The sequence below is a fragment of the Myotis yumanensis genome, unplaced genomic scaffold, assembly GCF_028538775.1.
Source record: "Myotis yumanensis isolate MYYU_CA2020_CCGP unplaced genomic scaffold, mMyoYum1.0.hap1 SCAF_10, whole genome shotgun sequence".
NCBI classification, from domain to species: domain Eukaryota; kingdom Metazoa; phylum Chordata; class Mammalia; order Chiroptera; family Vespertilionidae; genus Myotis; species Myotis yumanensis.
Genome location: NW_027223761.1, coordinates 31,567,038 through 31,582,247, shown reverse-complemented (window position 1 = coordinate 31,582,247; position 15,210 = coordinate 31,567,038). Strand labels below are relative to the sequence as shown.

Genomic DNA, 15,210 nt, shown 5'->3' with positions numbered 1-15,210 from the left:
ACAGTTCTGCCAGATTAAACTTCCTGGGAAGAAGCTCTAATCCATCACCTTATTGTACTAAAAAGTAGTCAATGATTCCTCCATAAACTTCAATATAAAGTTCAAACTCCTTAGCCAAGAATTAAAGGTCCTCTATAACCTGAATACAACCTACATTTTCAGTCATATATTCCATATGTATTTTTGCATACTTTTTTTATATGTAAGATGGTCCCCTCTCTACACTTTTGCAAAATTGTCTTTGCTCTTCTTGGCCCTTTGCTTTCCATATAAATTTTCCAATCACCTTTTAGTGCCCTACCACTAAACATTCACAAATCCAGTTGTTATTTTTATTAAAAACTTATTGAATTTGTAGATTAAAGTGATAAGATTTTTTCATTTTTATTGAATTTATTGGGGTGACATTGATTAATAAAATTATAGAAGATTTAGGTGTACAATTCTATAATACATCATCTGTATATTGTATTGTGTATTCACATCCCAAGTCAAGAGATTTCAGCTTATTATGTTATTTAGTGTTGCTATCCACAAATATGATATTACTCTCCATTTATCCAAATATTTTATGTCAATAAGTTTTATAATTTTCTCTTTTTTTAATATATTTTTAATGGTTTCAGACAGATAGGGGGAGAGAGAGAGAGAGATATCAATGATGTGAAAGAATCATTGATTGGCTGCTTCCTGCACACGCCTACTAGGGATCAAGCCTGCAAGGTAGGCATGTGCCCTAACCGGGAATTGAACCACAACCTCTTGGTTCATATGTCCATGCTCAACCGCTGAACCATGCCAGTTGGACTACAATTTTCTTAAAGGATGTGTATATTTTATTTCTTTTTACCTTTTGACCTCTTCACCCATTTCTCCCACCATCATCCTTTTGTGGTTTTTTGTTTGTTTGTTTGTTTGTTTTAGAATCCACATAAAAGTGAGATCAAATGGTATTTGTCTTGCTGTGTCTGACTTATTTCACTTAATATAATGCCCTTGAGGTCCATCCATATTGCTGTAAATGGCAAGATTTCATTACTTTTATGGCTGAATCATATTCCATTGTATATATACACCACCTATTCTTTATCCATTTACCCATCCATTGACATTTATGTTACTTCCATATTTTGGCTGTTGTAAATAATGCTGCAATGAACATGGTGATACTTATATCTTTTTGAGTTAGTGTTGGGTGTGTTTTTTTCCCAGATAAACACCCAGAAGTAAAATCAATGGATCTATGGTGGTTCTATTTTTAATTATTTTAGGAACCTCCATACTGTTTTCCATAGTGGTTATACCAGTTTACATCCCCACCAACAATGCATAAGAGTTCTCTTTTCTCCACATCTTCACCGACACTTGTAATTTCTTGTCCTTTTTATAACAGCCATTCTAAAGTTATATAAATTCTTTACATATTTTGGATATTAGCCCTTTATCAGACATATGATTTACAAGTATTTTCTCACATTCCATCAGATGCCTTTTCATTCTGTTGATGGTTTCCTTTGCTGTGCAGAAACTTTCTAGTATGATATAGCCCCACTTATCAAGTTTTCCTTTTGCTGCTTTTTCTTTTGGTGTCATATTCAAAATATCATCACCAAAACCAATATCAAGGAGCTACCATCTATCTTTTCTTCTAAGAGTTTTATGATCAACAACAATAAGAACAATAAAAAAATTAAGCACTTGGAGGCTAAATAGCATGCTATTCAACAATGATTGGGTTACCAAAGAGATCAAAGAAGAAATAAAAAACATCCTGGAAACAAATGGCAATGAAAACACCACAATCCAAAATCTATAAGACATAGTGAAAGCAGTCCTGAGAGAGAAGTGCATAGCACTACAGGACTACCTCAAAAAAACAGGAAAAACTGATAATAAATTATCTAACCCTACAACTTCAAGAATTAGAAAGAGAGCAATAAGAAAAGCCCAGAGTAAGCAGAGGAAGGAAATAATAAAGATCACAGTGGAAATAAATGACATAGAGACAAAAAAAAAAAAAAATACAAAAGATCAATAAAACCAAGAGCTGGTTCTTTGAAAGGATAAACAAGACTGATGAACCTCTAGCCAGGCTCACCAAGGAACAAAGAGAGAGGACCCAAATAAACAAAATCAGAAATGAAAGAGGTGAAGTAACAACTGACCCCACAGAAATACAAAGGATTGTAAAAAAAAAAAATACTATGAACAACTCTATTCCAACAAAATGGACAACCTAGACGAAATGGACATATTCCTAGAAAAATACAGTCTTCTAAAACTCAATCAGGAAGAATCAAAAAATCTGAATAGGTTGATAACTATGGAGGAAATTGAAGCAGTAATCAAAAAAACTTCCAGCATACAAAAACTCTGGTCCAGACAGCTTCACAGGGGAGGTTTACCAAACATTCAAAGAAGAACTAAAACCTACCCTCCTCAGACTATTCCAAAAATTCAAGAGGAAGGCATACTTCTAAGCTCTTTCTGTAAAGCCCGCATTATCCTAATCCCAAAACCAGATAAAGACACTACAGAGGAAGAGAATTAGAGGCCAATATCCCTGATGAACATAGATACTAAAATCCTCAACAAAATTCTAGCAAATTGGAAGAAGTAAAACTGTCATTATTTGCAGATGACATGATATTGTACATAGAAAACCCTAAAGACGCCATAAAAAAACTACTAAATTTCATAAATAAATTTGACAATGTAGAAGGATACAGAATTAACACCCAGAATTCTATGGCTTTTTTTATACAGCAATAATTAACTCACAGAAAGAGAAACTAAAAAAAAAGAAAGAAAGAAGGAAAGAAAGAAACGAAAAGAAACCCATTTACCGTTTCACCAAAAAAAATTAAGATATCTAGGAATAAACTTAACTAAGGAGGTAAAAGACCTTTACTCAGAAAACTAAAGGACATTGAAAAAAAGAGATAGAAGAAGACCTAAATAAATGGAAAAATATACCGTGTTCATGGACTGGTAGAATCAACATTATTAAAATGTCCATATTACCCACAGCAATCTATAGATTCAATGCAATCCCCATTAAAATACCAACGGCATATTTCACAGACCTAGAACAAAGTCTCTAAAAATTCATATGAAATAAGAAGACCCTGAATAGCTGCAGCAATATTACCTAGAATCTCTCAGTAATTCACCCAGACATTTATTCATAGTTTAAATATAGTCCAGAATGTCATGATCATCTAATTTCATGAATTATAGATTAACTAGAGGCCCGGTGCACAAAAATTTGTGCTCTCAGGGGGGGGAGAGGGGGTCCCTCAGGCCGGCCTGTGCCCTCTCGCAGTCTGGGACCCCTCGGGAGATAACGACCTGCTGGCTTAGGCCTGCTCCCGGGTGGCAGAGGGCAGGCCCAATCCCTAGGTGCAGCCCGTGGTCGGGCTCAGAGCAGGGCCGATTGGGGAGTTGGGGCGCCTCCCCCTGTCATGCACAGAGCAGGGTGGATCGGGAGGTTGCGATGCCACCCCTATTCACACTCAGGGTAGGGCCGATTGGGGGGTTAGGGCGCCGCCACTCTCAAACTCAGGGCAGGGCCGATGGGGAGGTTATGGCTCTACCCTGTCACACACAGAGCAGGGCCCGTGGGGGGCAGCTGGGGCGCCGCACCCTGTCACACACAGAGCAGGTCCGATCAGGGGGTTGGGGTGCCGCACCCTGTCACACAGAGAGCCACAGTGCGATCAGGGGGTTGGGGAGCTCCCCCCTATCAGGCACAGAGCAGGGCTGATCAGGGGGTTGGGGCACCTTCCCCTGTCACGAACAGAGCAGGGCGGATAGGGAGGTTGTGGCCCTGCCCCATGTCACACACAGAGCCGAAAGGTGATCAGGGAGCTTGGTTGCTGCCCCCTGTCACGCTGATCCTGGTGCTGGGAGGCATATTACCCTTTTACTATATAGGATAGAGGCCTAGTGCACAGGTGGGGGCTGGCTGGTTTGCCCTGAAGGGTGTCCTGGATCAGGGTGGGGGTCCCCACTGGGGTGCCTGGCCAGCCTGGATGAGAGGATGATGGCTGTTTGCAGCTGGTCACACCCCCTTCAGGGTGAGGGTTCCCACTGGGGTGCCTGGCCAGTCTAGGTGAGGGGCTGAGGGCTGTTTTCAGGCTGGTGGGTGACTGAAGCTCCCAACCTGACCTTTTTTTCTTTTTTTTTTATTCTGGGCCAGCTTAAGCTCTGAGGCTTGGCTCCAGCTATGAGGCCTCCACTGCTGAAAGCAGGTTTCGGCCTTTGTTTACCTTCTGTATTTGAAACAATGTTGTGGTACTGCTGGCTGAAGCCTGGCTGACTAAAGCAGGTTTCTGGGGTTTTGTTTAGCTTCTATATTTGTTACAATGTTTCTTAGAGAGCAGCTGAGAGGCCGGCAAGCCAGGCGGGGAACCTGGCTTCCTCCATCACTGGAGCAAGCAAGCCTCCCTGTTCGTGTCAGCTGCCTGGCTACCGGCCGCCATCTTGGTTGGCAGTTAATTTGCATATCTCAGTGATTAGCCAATGGGAAGGGTAGCGGCTGTATGGCTAATTACCATGTTTCTCTTTTATTAGATAGGATAGGAGAAAATTAGAAATTATTCACAACTAAGCAAGAAGTAGCAGCCTGCAACTTAAAGAAGAGAAACCAACACATACACACACACACACTGAAAATTATGTCTATATCAAAAAAACACAAGAACTCCAAAGTTTCGTAACTACAAGGAAATAACCATAAAGCCAAACAGTCTTAATTATCCCAGTGATTTCTGGGGGCATCATTACATTATAGCATGATAATATAACTGACATTTATAACATTATAATCATTGTAATACCTCAAATTTATGCAGTTTGCAGTTCATACGAGACTTTTATATGCATTATTATAGTTAATTCTCAAAATGTTTGAGTTACCAAGTCAGATATAGGTACCATATCAACTTTTAAATTTTGTGACTCAGGGATATTTTAGAACTTACCCCGGGTCATGTTAACTGTTAGATAGGTATTGGCGTTCATAGGCTACTGCATCATGACTTCAAATCATCAAATAATATTTACTTTTATGCTATATAATGTGGTTAGTAAGACAGAAAAGCATGTAATACATTCTGGAATTTCCACAAAAATTGCTGATGTGCTAAACACATCCACAAAAATTAATTTGAAAATTCCACAAAATTTAATTTGAAAGTTTTTAAACTTTTGAGCCCTTGAACGAATAAAATTAAGTAACATGAAAAATTCCCTTATATCAAATCCCCATTTCCCTATATGCCACAGAGATTTAAACTTACAATGTTAGTAGTAAATCCAGAACCATTAATTATCCTACATTTTAAAGTCTAAAATCTGTACATAAAATATAAAAGAACATGCACATTATAGCAATCACTTAGATTTGATGTATTTAACTGAAAACATAGAAGCATCTGAGGGAAGGTGGGGATGGAGGTGGCAAGGGAGAGATTAACCAAAGAACTTGTATGCATACTAGTATATGCATAACCCATGGACACAGGCAATAGTGTTGTGAAGGCCTGGGGGGTAGGGGGTGGAAAGTAGCAGGTGCAGGGTAGAGGAGATTAATGGGGGAGAAAAGGGAGACATCTGTAATACTTTCAACAATAAAGATAAATTTTTACTAAGTATTATAAAAGAGTCTAGAGATACTTGAACCTAGGTGGATTCTTTTGGGAGAGAAGGTAGATATGGAATATTAGAGTAGATGTCCTGTGTCAAAGCACTTCCCCCTTGAACATTTAGCTTTAACAATATTAGAAACCCTCAATGCTATAACGTTTGGAGGTAAAATAATAATATTTATAATATTTCTAAAAATGAGGAGAAATAAATTGCTTTGGGTTTTCTTTTTTATTTTTAAGCAATTTATTTTTCATAATCAAACACTATCCAACAAAAGGAAGTAGGAGAGAGAAAAAAGTAAAGTTGCAGCTGAAAAAAATTCCTATACTACCTTTTTCCAGGGCAAGGCTTATAGTCAGTTTAAAACCTTGATTTGTTATCATAAGAACAAAAAAAATGCACAAAAATGTTACACAAATGGAGCTATCTGCTTAACACTCCTAATGGATCACAATCTGCCATCACCATGGTAACCTCTGAATAACTTTTTCCAGGCTAGTGCCAATTATGCACTTCTCTGGCCCTTGAAATCCCACTCTTTTTTTTTTAAGGCCTGGAATTTTTAAAAGAATAAAGCCCAACAGTTAAGTCCACACATACCCTCTTGTTCAGTCCGAGTCATTTCCTCAAGCTTCTTCTGTTTCAGTGTGTCCACCACATCGGCAAGGCTCCCTTTGCGGCGTTCTGGGGTTCCAAAAGTAACACTGGTCATTATCTCGCGGTCCCGACTCCCTTCGTCAGGCTTATGTGGTGAGGTAGAGGTATTTCGGAAGGAATATAGGGAACATAACTTATTATTCTCTGACTCCTAGAAAAACAGAATAAAATAAAACCATTAGAATACTTGTTTCTTTGCATATCATTGAGAGAAAAAATCCCAAACTGAGAATGACAATATGTGATGTTTAGATGGACAAATAAAATACAGCAACTATCTCCACTTAAAAAAAATACTAACCACTAAAGCAATTATCAAAGGAACTAATCTGAAAATGCAGATTCATACTGGTACGTTGTTGTTTTTATTAAAAGCAACCTAAGTGGTTCAAAACCAGTTTCAAAATGGACACCTCAACTTCTGCATTTGTGCCCTTCTTTTAAAATAGTTTAGATTCAATTACTAATTATTAGAATTGGTAAAGTTTTTCTTTAAATTGGCAGTTTAATTAGCACAGCCTAAAAATACATATACATCACAAAAACATTATCATCCTTGAACTTAGAAACAGTAGAGAAATTAGCTTCAATGATTGTTAATTGTTCATAAGAAAATATAAAAAATGTCTAAGTCACTTCCAGAAAAATAACTAACCTGAATATTTTTGTGTGTTGGGTTTGGGGAAAATCACTTTTTTTTCTAGCTGTCTATCTATCAAAAGTTTCAGAAACCTCTTTCTATTCCTTACCTTTATCATAGTCACACACATTTCTCATGTGGTATTTAGAAACGGTTTGTTGTTTATGTTTGTTTACAAAAGAACAAGTTTGTTACAGAAATATTTGCACATGAATTACTTCACAGTATAGGGAAAGTTGGCCAACTGTGAGGAGGAAAAACAAATCTTAGATTAAAAATAATAGACACCTAAAAGTTTATAGAAAGAAAATATTTAAATATCTCTCTAAATCATAACTGAGGGCTGAAAGCAACTACTATTTGGCCATTGCCCATCAGAAGTCTTGCATTTGCCTTATCTGTCTGTGCTTGGGCAGTCTCTCTCCCAATAAGAAATGTCGTGAACTAAAGCCTTTGTGATTCTCATCAGAAGCTTGAAAATCCTATCTGCTCCTATATTTCTCTCCATCTTCACAAAGAAGCCTGGCAAGCTTCCAGAACTACGTAGAGGAAGAAGCAGAAGGTAAGTTACAGTTAATAATTAGTGGGAAGGGGTGGAAGGAAAAGGAATCTAGAGAAGTAGGTTTCCTCATATATTAAATAATAATTGTACTCAATAAATGTTAGGTATGTATACATTATCATCATTTTACAGAAGGTTGGAATAAAACTTATTTCAGGGTTATTGGGAGCATATAATGAGATAACAGTTATAAAGTAATTAGGCGCAATGCTAAGCTCATAGGCAGTGGTGTTTAATAAAAGGTGCTATTATCCTGATGGAAGGAGCAGACTTAGGAATGGAGTCAAGGAGGATTATCCCCCCTCTGAACCTAACCATTTTTCTAGTGAAAAATGTTATTAGTCTTGAACTAAATTGAATATTGTAAAGTCTGTGAAAATATTTTTAAAACTACTGAATTGTATACATCAAATGGATAAATAGTTATGTGTATTATATCTCAATAAAGCTATTAAAATATTGTGAGTCAAGGAATTAAGCAAAGAAATAAAAAGAAAGACTTATGGACACAGACAACAGTATACTGATTGCCAGAGGGAAGGTGGGATGGGGGAAGGTACAAGAAGGTAAAGGGGGGATAAATGGTGATGGAAGGAGACTCGACTTGGGGTGGTAAACACACAATACACTATACAGATGATGTGTTGCAGAATTGTATACCTGAAACCTGCATAATTTTACTAACCAAATGTCAGCCCAATAAATTCAATTTTAAAAAATCTAAAGATTCAATGCAATCCCTATTAAAATACCAACAGCATACTTCACAGAACTAGAACAAATACTCCAAAAGTTTATACAGAATCATAAAACCCCAAATAGCTGCAGCAAACTTGAGAAAAAAGAATGAAGTTGGAGAGATCACAATACTGGATATCAAACTATACAACAAAGCTATTATAACCAAAACAGCCTGGTACTGGCACAAAAACAGGCATATAGACCAACGGATCAGAAGAGAAACCTCAGAAATTGACCCACACCATTACAAGTCAATTAATATTTGACAAAGGAGGCAAGAACATACAATGGAGTAAAGACAGCCTCTTCAACAAATGGTGTTGGGAAAACTGGACAGACACACGCAAAAAAATTATTGTGAGCCAAATCTTAATCTTTTCCACATTCCCATTGTTGGCACTATGACTATCACAGAGTAAATGCTCATTACATTTGTGCTGAAATCAAGTAAAAATGATACAATTAATGGGGCAGGGCAGGAAAGAGAGCTCTTCTTTACCTTGGTCCTAGATCTCTTCCTTCCCAGGAGAGATGTTATATTCCATTAAAGTTTACAATAATGCTGTGGGGTGTTGCAGAGGAACTCCACTAGATGCCAATCATGTCTAGGCCTTAAACATGGCTTTTTGGAATGGTCTCTTGATTCTTCACTTTGGACAAACAAAAACTGAGGTATGTTTTGGAAAGCCATTTTGAACTCTTAATACTGTCCCTGTCAGAAATCTGACAAAAGTGATTTTGAATTGATAATTACCATTTGATCAATCATGCTTCAGTCACTTTCATTTCAAATGCAAACTAGTCTTATAGCATAGCCTATAAGTCAAAAACAAATTCTGACTCAATCTAAGGGATTCAAGACCAAGTCAAAACATGAGGAGGTGTTGCTTACAGATGACTCACCATTGTCCATATTAAAGCAAATTTCTCCATCACTCGAAATATAGTAAGAATGGCTCTCCAGCCTGAGTAACAACTTTAAGTTGTCCTTAAAGCATTTGGGCTCCATACAGTACCACTTTTTTCTCTCAGGACTAATTTCAGTCTTACTTACTCATGTCACTTACTTGTTAGATCAACTACAATTCTTGGGTTTTTTTACTCATGGTAATGTGGTCACTGCCATCCTGCACCACAGACAGTAACCATGGGTTCCCACACTGATTACCCACACACTGTCCTCAGCCCCATAATGTGTGCAAAGTGGCTCAACACCACCAAGAAGCAGGGAACAAGAAGCTGAAAAGTCATGATTTCACCAAGGCACCCAGATAGGCAGTGAATGAAATCATAAATGGCTTAAATCATATAAGTAATTTTATAACATTCTTAGGAACAATAGAAAGGGACAAAATTTATTAATTTTGGCCCTCACTTTTATCTTTCTAAACCTTAAGCAGTATTGGCCTTTCATGAGTGGAGGCCTCTAGGCATTTTATCTGAGTAAAGGGGCACACAAATCCAAACACTTTCAATGAAGAAATTACTGTTTGATAAAAGGCAATCATGCCAAATTTTAAAAAGAGACTTGACTAAGAATCTCTAATCTTTTTTCTAGAGGACTAAACCATTTTTAAATACATTTTCTTAAGAAAAAAAGCTCAACTTACTCTGTAAGTTTTAAAAACAAGTTCTATGAAATATCAATTGAGGCAAGATTCCCAATGATAATATCTGAGTCTTAATGCATGTCACTGCAGCACAACGGTGGAGAGATCTGAGACAATATTTCCCTAAAGCAGTGATTCTCAAACTTCAAGATATAGAATCCCCTGGCAAGTATGTTAAATGCAGATTCCTTCATCTCCTCCCATACCCTGAAGAGTAGGACTCGGGAATATAAATTTTGAGGAACATCTCAAGTGATTCTGATCACAGTTACTTTAATTCTGATGTACCTCACTTTAAGAAACATCAATCCCTAAGGCAAATGAAATAAATGTGCTTTGCCTTAATGTTATAATGCAGATATAATTAGGAATAATTTTAAGAAGCCTGGTTAGTTGTAATTTTTAAAAATAACATAAAGGAGATTACCTCTCTTCTTTTGACCTTTCTTGTGAAAACAACCGCTGAATAACACGACTGAACACATGAACATCACAAAAAGCAGAGTATATGGGGCACGGAATAAGCATTAGTTCATTCAAAGAAAATTTACTATAAATTTGTTTTCTTTCAAACCTTAACATCAGTGACCTCACCAGACCTAACAGTAAAACATTTTTTCAAAATATTACTCATAAGAATCTTAGTCCTAATACAATGAATAAAAAAATGTTGTTGATTCAAATGATGTAAAGAGTATTTCACTGGAAATCAGTTAAACACAGTACAAAAATTATATGTAGAAGAGTGAAAAAGTACCCAGTAGGACCAGAAAAAAAAGTCATTAGGCAGAGTTTCTAGAAAAGGAAAGCAATTTTCACAAATTAAGAATATTTTAGTAAGATGTTTTTGTGTCTGAAGGGATAAAAAAGTAAATAGTAAAAACAAAACATGTATGGATGGTGACAGGTGTTAACTAGACTTATTGTGATGATCACTTCACAATATATACAAATATTGAATCATTATGCTATTCACATGAATTATTATGCTGTACACCTAAAACTAATATAACATTTTATATCAATTATACATCAATTAAAAAACATGTGAGGTAATGGATGCTAACTTATTGTGGCAATAATTTTACAATACACACATCAAATTATTATGTTGTACACCTTTATCTAATATAATGTTATTGATCAATTATATCTCAATAAAACTGGAAAAGCATATTAAAATAATATTGCTCCAATTTTTCAGGTGTGATTTCTAAATGGTGATGATATTATTGGTAAATTTCTTTCTTTTTTCCTTATTTGTGTTTTCTAACTTATAACTGATGAAATATTGCTTTTTGTGTGTTTTTTGGTATTTTTAATTAAATTTTTAAATTATATTTTGTAATTGTATAGCACTAGATATATGATTTAATTAGTTTCAGATATATATCATAGTGGTTAGACATTATATAACTTACTAAGTGATGCCCCTTGACAAGTCTAGCATCCACCTGGCATCAGAAATATTGTTTATATAATAAAAAGATGCTTGGAAAAAATATAAAAGTAAATTTAAGAGAACACAGTTTAGCCTTCTTGAAGATTAGTACATTATAGTTTCCCTGTACTAAAACCGGAAAAAAAAAAAACTTTCTTTCTTGGTATTTCTATAGTTGAGGGTTCTCAAATAACATTTTCTAATAAATCTCATTATTTAAAAGGGCATCCTTATATCAGCTAAAATCTATATCCTTATAATTATCACCCATTATTTCCTGTTTGCCCTCAAAAGATTCACAAAATCAATTTACTCTCATTTCCCTATTAGAGTTGTTCAAACATCTTAAGAGAAGCATTAAATAGTCCTTTTCTAGGTAAAATTCCTCCAGTTTCTACAACTAATTTCTCATTTGACATAATTTCCAGATCCTTTGTCTTTCTCCTCAGATGCACTCCAGTCTCTAGATACTGTACTAAAAATGGGTTGCCAATAACTGAATACAAAATTCTGCATCCTCGTTTTCACTGGGAAGAAAAGTAACACTCAGAGATTATGTGGCTTCCCCTATGCCACACAGGTATAGCTGGCAGAACTAAAATCTAAATGTAGTTTTCTGATATCATATCCAATGTTTTTTTTTTTCCCATTCCACAGTGACAATAAATAAATTAAATTAGTTATCAATTCTTGTATGAAAATCACCCTAAAATTCAGTGCTTAAAACAATAATCACTTATTATCTTTTATGCTAACTGTGGGTCAGGAATTCAGGAGCATCTGGGCTGTTTGGTGCTGCCTCGAGGCCTCTCTTGAGGTTGCCATTAAGTCAGTGGCTAAGGTTGGAATCATCTCAAAGACTTCTTTACTCCCAAATGTAAACACTTCAAAAGCTCAGGGCTGAAGTATGGGGTTCCTTAGACATCATCCTCTATCTCTGCGTGATCTCTCTACATGATGTTTTCTCTCCATCATGTTAGCTTCAAACATGATAGTCCAGGCTTCCAAAGGTGCATGCCCCCAGAAAAAGCCAGATGAAATCTGTATCACTGTTTCTAACCTCGCCTGAGAAGTCATGCCCAGTAAACTGTCAGTGTGTTCTATTTAATAGTGAGTACCAAGGTTTGCCCATAGTCAAGGGGATGGGAGTTTAATCTCTGCATTTTTATAGGATGGAGTTATAATTATATCCTCAAATCGCTGCTGTGAGAAATGAATAATGTATAAAGCATTTAGTACAGTGCCTATCATATAAGACTCAATAAATGATAACTACTCTTATTATTAAATTCAAATACCCTTTATCCAATTGTCCTTTGTTTCAATTTTCAGTTCTGAAAATACTATCATGATAACCACTGGCACCATTTTTAGGTTTTTTTTTATACTCACTCATCTAAGTAGAATAATCAATATATGCTCAAAAACCACTTTCTTTATGAAGTAATCCCAAACTAATCCCACCAAGACCTGACCCTCCCAAAGCTCCAGTAACCTTACCACTTGTAATTAGAATTTTCTGGGGATACTATGAATTTCCATTCAACCTAACAGCATATGGATTAACTCCATTCTGACCAGGAGCAGCTAGAGAATGTGTCTGCTCTGATTCATCTAGGTTGCCAACTGCACCTAGCCCAGGAAGGTGAATGGGCAGCCACATGGTGAACAGAGGAGCAGTGGGCTAAGGTTGCAAAAGTCAGAGAAGATGTCAGGATTTGAGAAAGTCACAGACCATGGGCCAGAGACCATTTCTGACCAGGAATGGAATTCTTGCCCTACATAATGGAGTTGAAACACACATACAGGCAGAAGTCATCGAAGTTAGGAGAAACGACTAGGAAATGGACTCTCTAAGCAGCTGAATTAATCAACATCCCTTTCTGCTGCCCAATCTAATTATAGGACAGAATATTACCCTCTCTTACTCTTTCTTCCACGCATTAGCAAGGCTGATTTAAATGTGTTCAGTCTTACTTCATTGCATGTTGTCATTTTTGTTTTGCTCTTCCATTTTGTTATACTGCCTCTCTAATTATAGCTTTACCTCACTCTAGTCTGCCTTCCCTAAAGATAAGCTTTATTGAGATAGAAGTGACATTCCCTCTATCTATAGCAAACCTCTGTTTTCTCAGACCCTACCCTAAATCACTCAGTCTAAATCCTAAAAATGATTATTTCCAACATTCTCTTACTGAGACACTCCATGGTTCTCTATGGTGTGTTCTCTTTACTGCAATGAAGAAATCCAATTTGTTTAACTATAGATATGTTCCTGGTAATCTTCTGCTGAAGGGAATTAAGGAATGCAATGTCTATAAAGAAATTAAAAACAATAATAAAACCAACTAAAGTTACATGTATTGGCAACTTAACCATGTTAGTGATTAATATATTAAGTTATAATATATACTATATATGTACTACTTTTTCTGATTATCTGTTTTAAAAAACTTTTTTTGGAAGAACCAAAAATGGCCTGAGACTGTGCTGTATAAGAGACATTTTACTATGGTGTTATTGAGTGACTGACAGAAAAGCTTTATCTAATCTAGGTTCCAATAACTTCTTGCTAACAAAGGAAATCTAACCTTTTTAATATGCTGAGAACTAAATTGCTAACATTTATAGGTTCTTTCTCAGAGAAAAAAGTATATTTTTCTCCAATGTGACATATTTCGAGGAAAAACGTTGGTTTTAAAAAGCTTATATAAATGAAAATACTTAATTTGGCTCCAATTACCATCAGTTTATTCCTGACAAAAGTATCATTTGCTCTAATAGTGAAATAAAATATATTCTTTTTCTCTTTTATTAAAAATGATACTGGTAGAATATATTAAATTTACATAGCATTCTCAAAATTGGAATAATATCATGCCACTTTATTATATTACTATACTGTTCAATAACAATAAATTTATTCACGATGTGTCAGAATGTAGATTTTTTTTTACCAATATTTGCTAAAGTGTCATGACTCCTAAAGTCCAAGAAGGAAAAGCCATTTTAAAAATATTATTTTGATCCCAAGAAAAAAATTACAAGACAAAAGTTTTTTAAGATGTCCTCATCACCATATGTAATAAATGGAAGTAAATATCGTGAACAGAGTAAATATAGAAAAATATTAAAATCTCCAAACTTGTCAAGACAATCACATAGAAAAGCCTTGCATTATCTATATACCACCAGCCTCCATATAGAATCAAATCTCAAGATTCAAAAGTCCTTAAAAATCCAATTGTTCAATACCATCTAGTACTTGAATTTCCTATGCAAGAAACGTAGTATAATAGTTAACAACTAAAAGATCTTTGGGTCAGATTTTCTAGTTAAATATGTTTTTCCATCTATCTCCCATATAACCCCAAACAAGTTAGATAATTTCTCTGTGCCTTAATTCCCTCATCTATAAAATGGGAGTGATGATAATAGTAGTACAGAACCTACCTCATAGTGTTGATATGAAAATTAAATTAATTAATAAAAATAAAACACCTGTTATATAGTAAATGCTCATTAAATGATGGTGGTGGTAGTAGTGATGATGGCTGTCAAAATTTCCCTGGCAAGCAACTTTTTGCCTCTCCTTAAACACCTTCACTGATAGAAGATTTGGCACTTCTCAAAGCAGTTGATTTTATCTTTGGAGGGTTGTCAAACGTTCTTATTTATAGGAATATGAATCCTATGCCTTCAAACCATGGAAACATTTCCATCCCATAGAAACATTTATAACAGCAGTACTTTCAATACATACACACAGCATTATAGTAACCTTGTATCTTTTCTTTTTCTGGCAAAACATCCCCATTTTCTTCATTTCCTCCTCATAAGATATGGTTCAGCCATCCAGATCATTCTCTTCCTGAGTATGTTCCAATTTGTTTCTCTGGATCTCTTA

At 35.7% G+C, this 15,210-nt stretch overlaps 1 protein-coding gene across 19 annotated transcripts in view; it reads right to left on the bottom strand.

Annotated features, from left to right (window-relative positions):
* The window catches only part of SOX6 (SRY-box transcription factor 6), a 553,432-nt gene that overhangs the window by 298,769 nt on the left and 239,453 nt on the right, over positions 1–15,210 (bottom strand). For all 19 annotated transcript variants that reach the window (XM_070428241.1, XM_070428238.1, XM_070428248.1 and 16 more), the window contains one exon: positions 6,253–6,460. In XM_070428241.1, the coding sequence (XP_070284342.1) occupies positions 6,253–6,460 (208 nt within the window). The remainder of the gene's footprint in view (positions 1–6,252; positions 6,461–15,210) is intronic.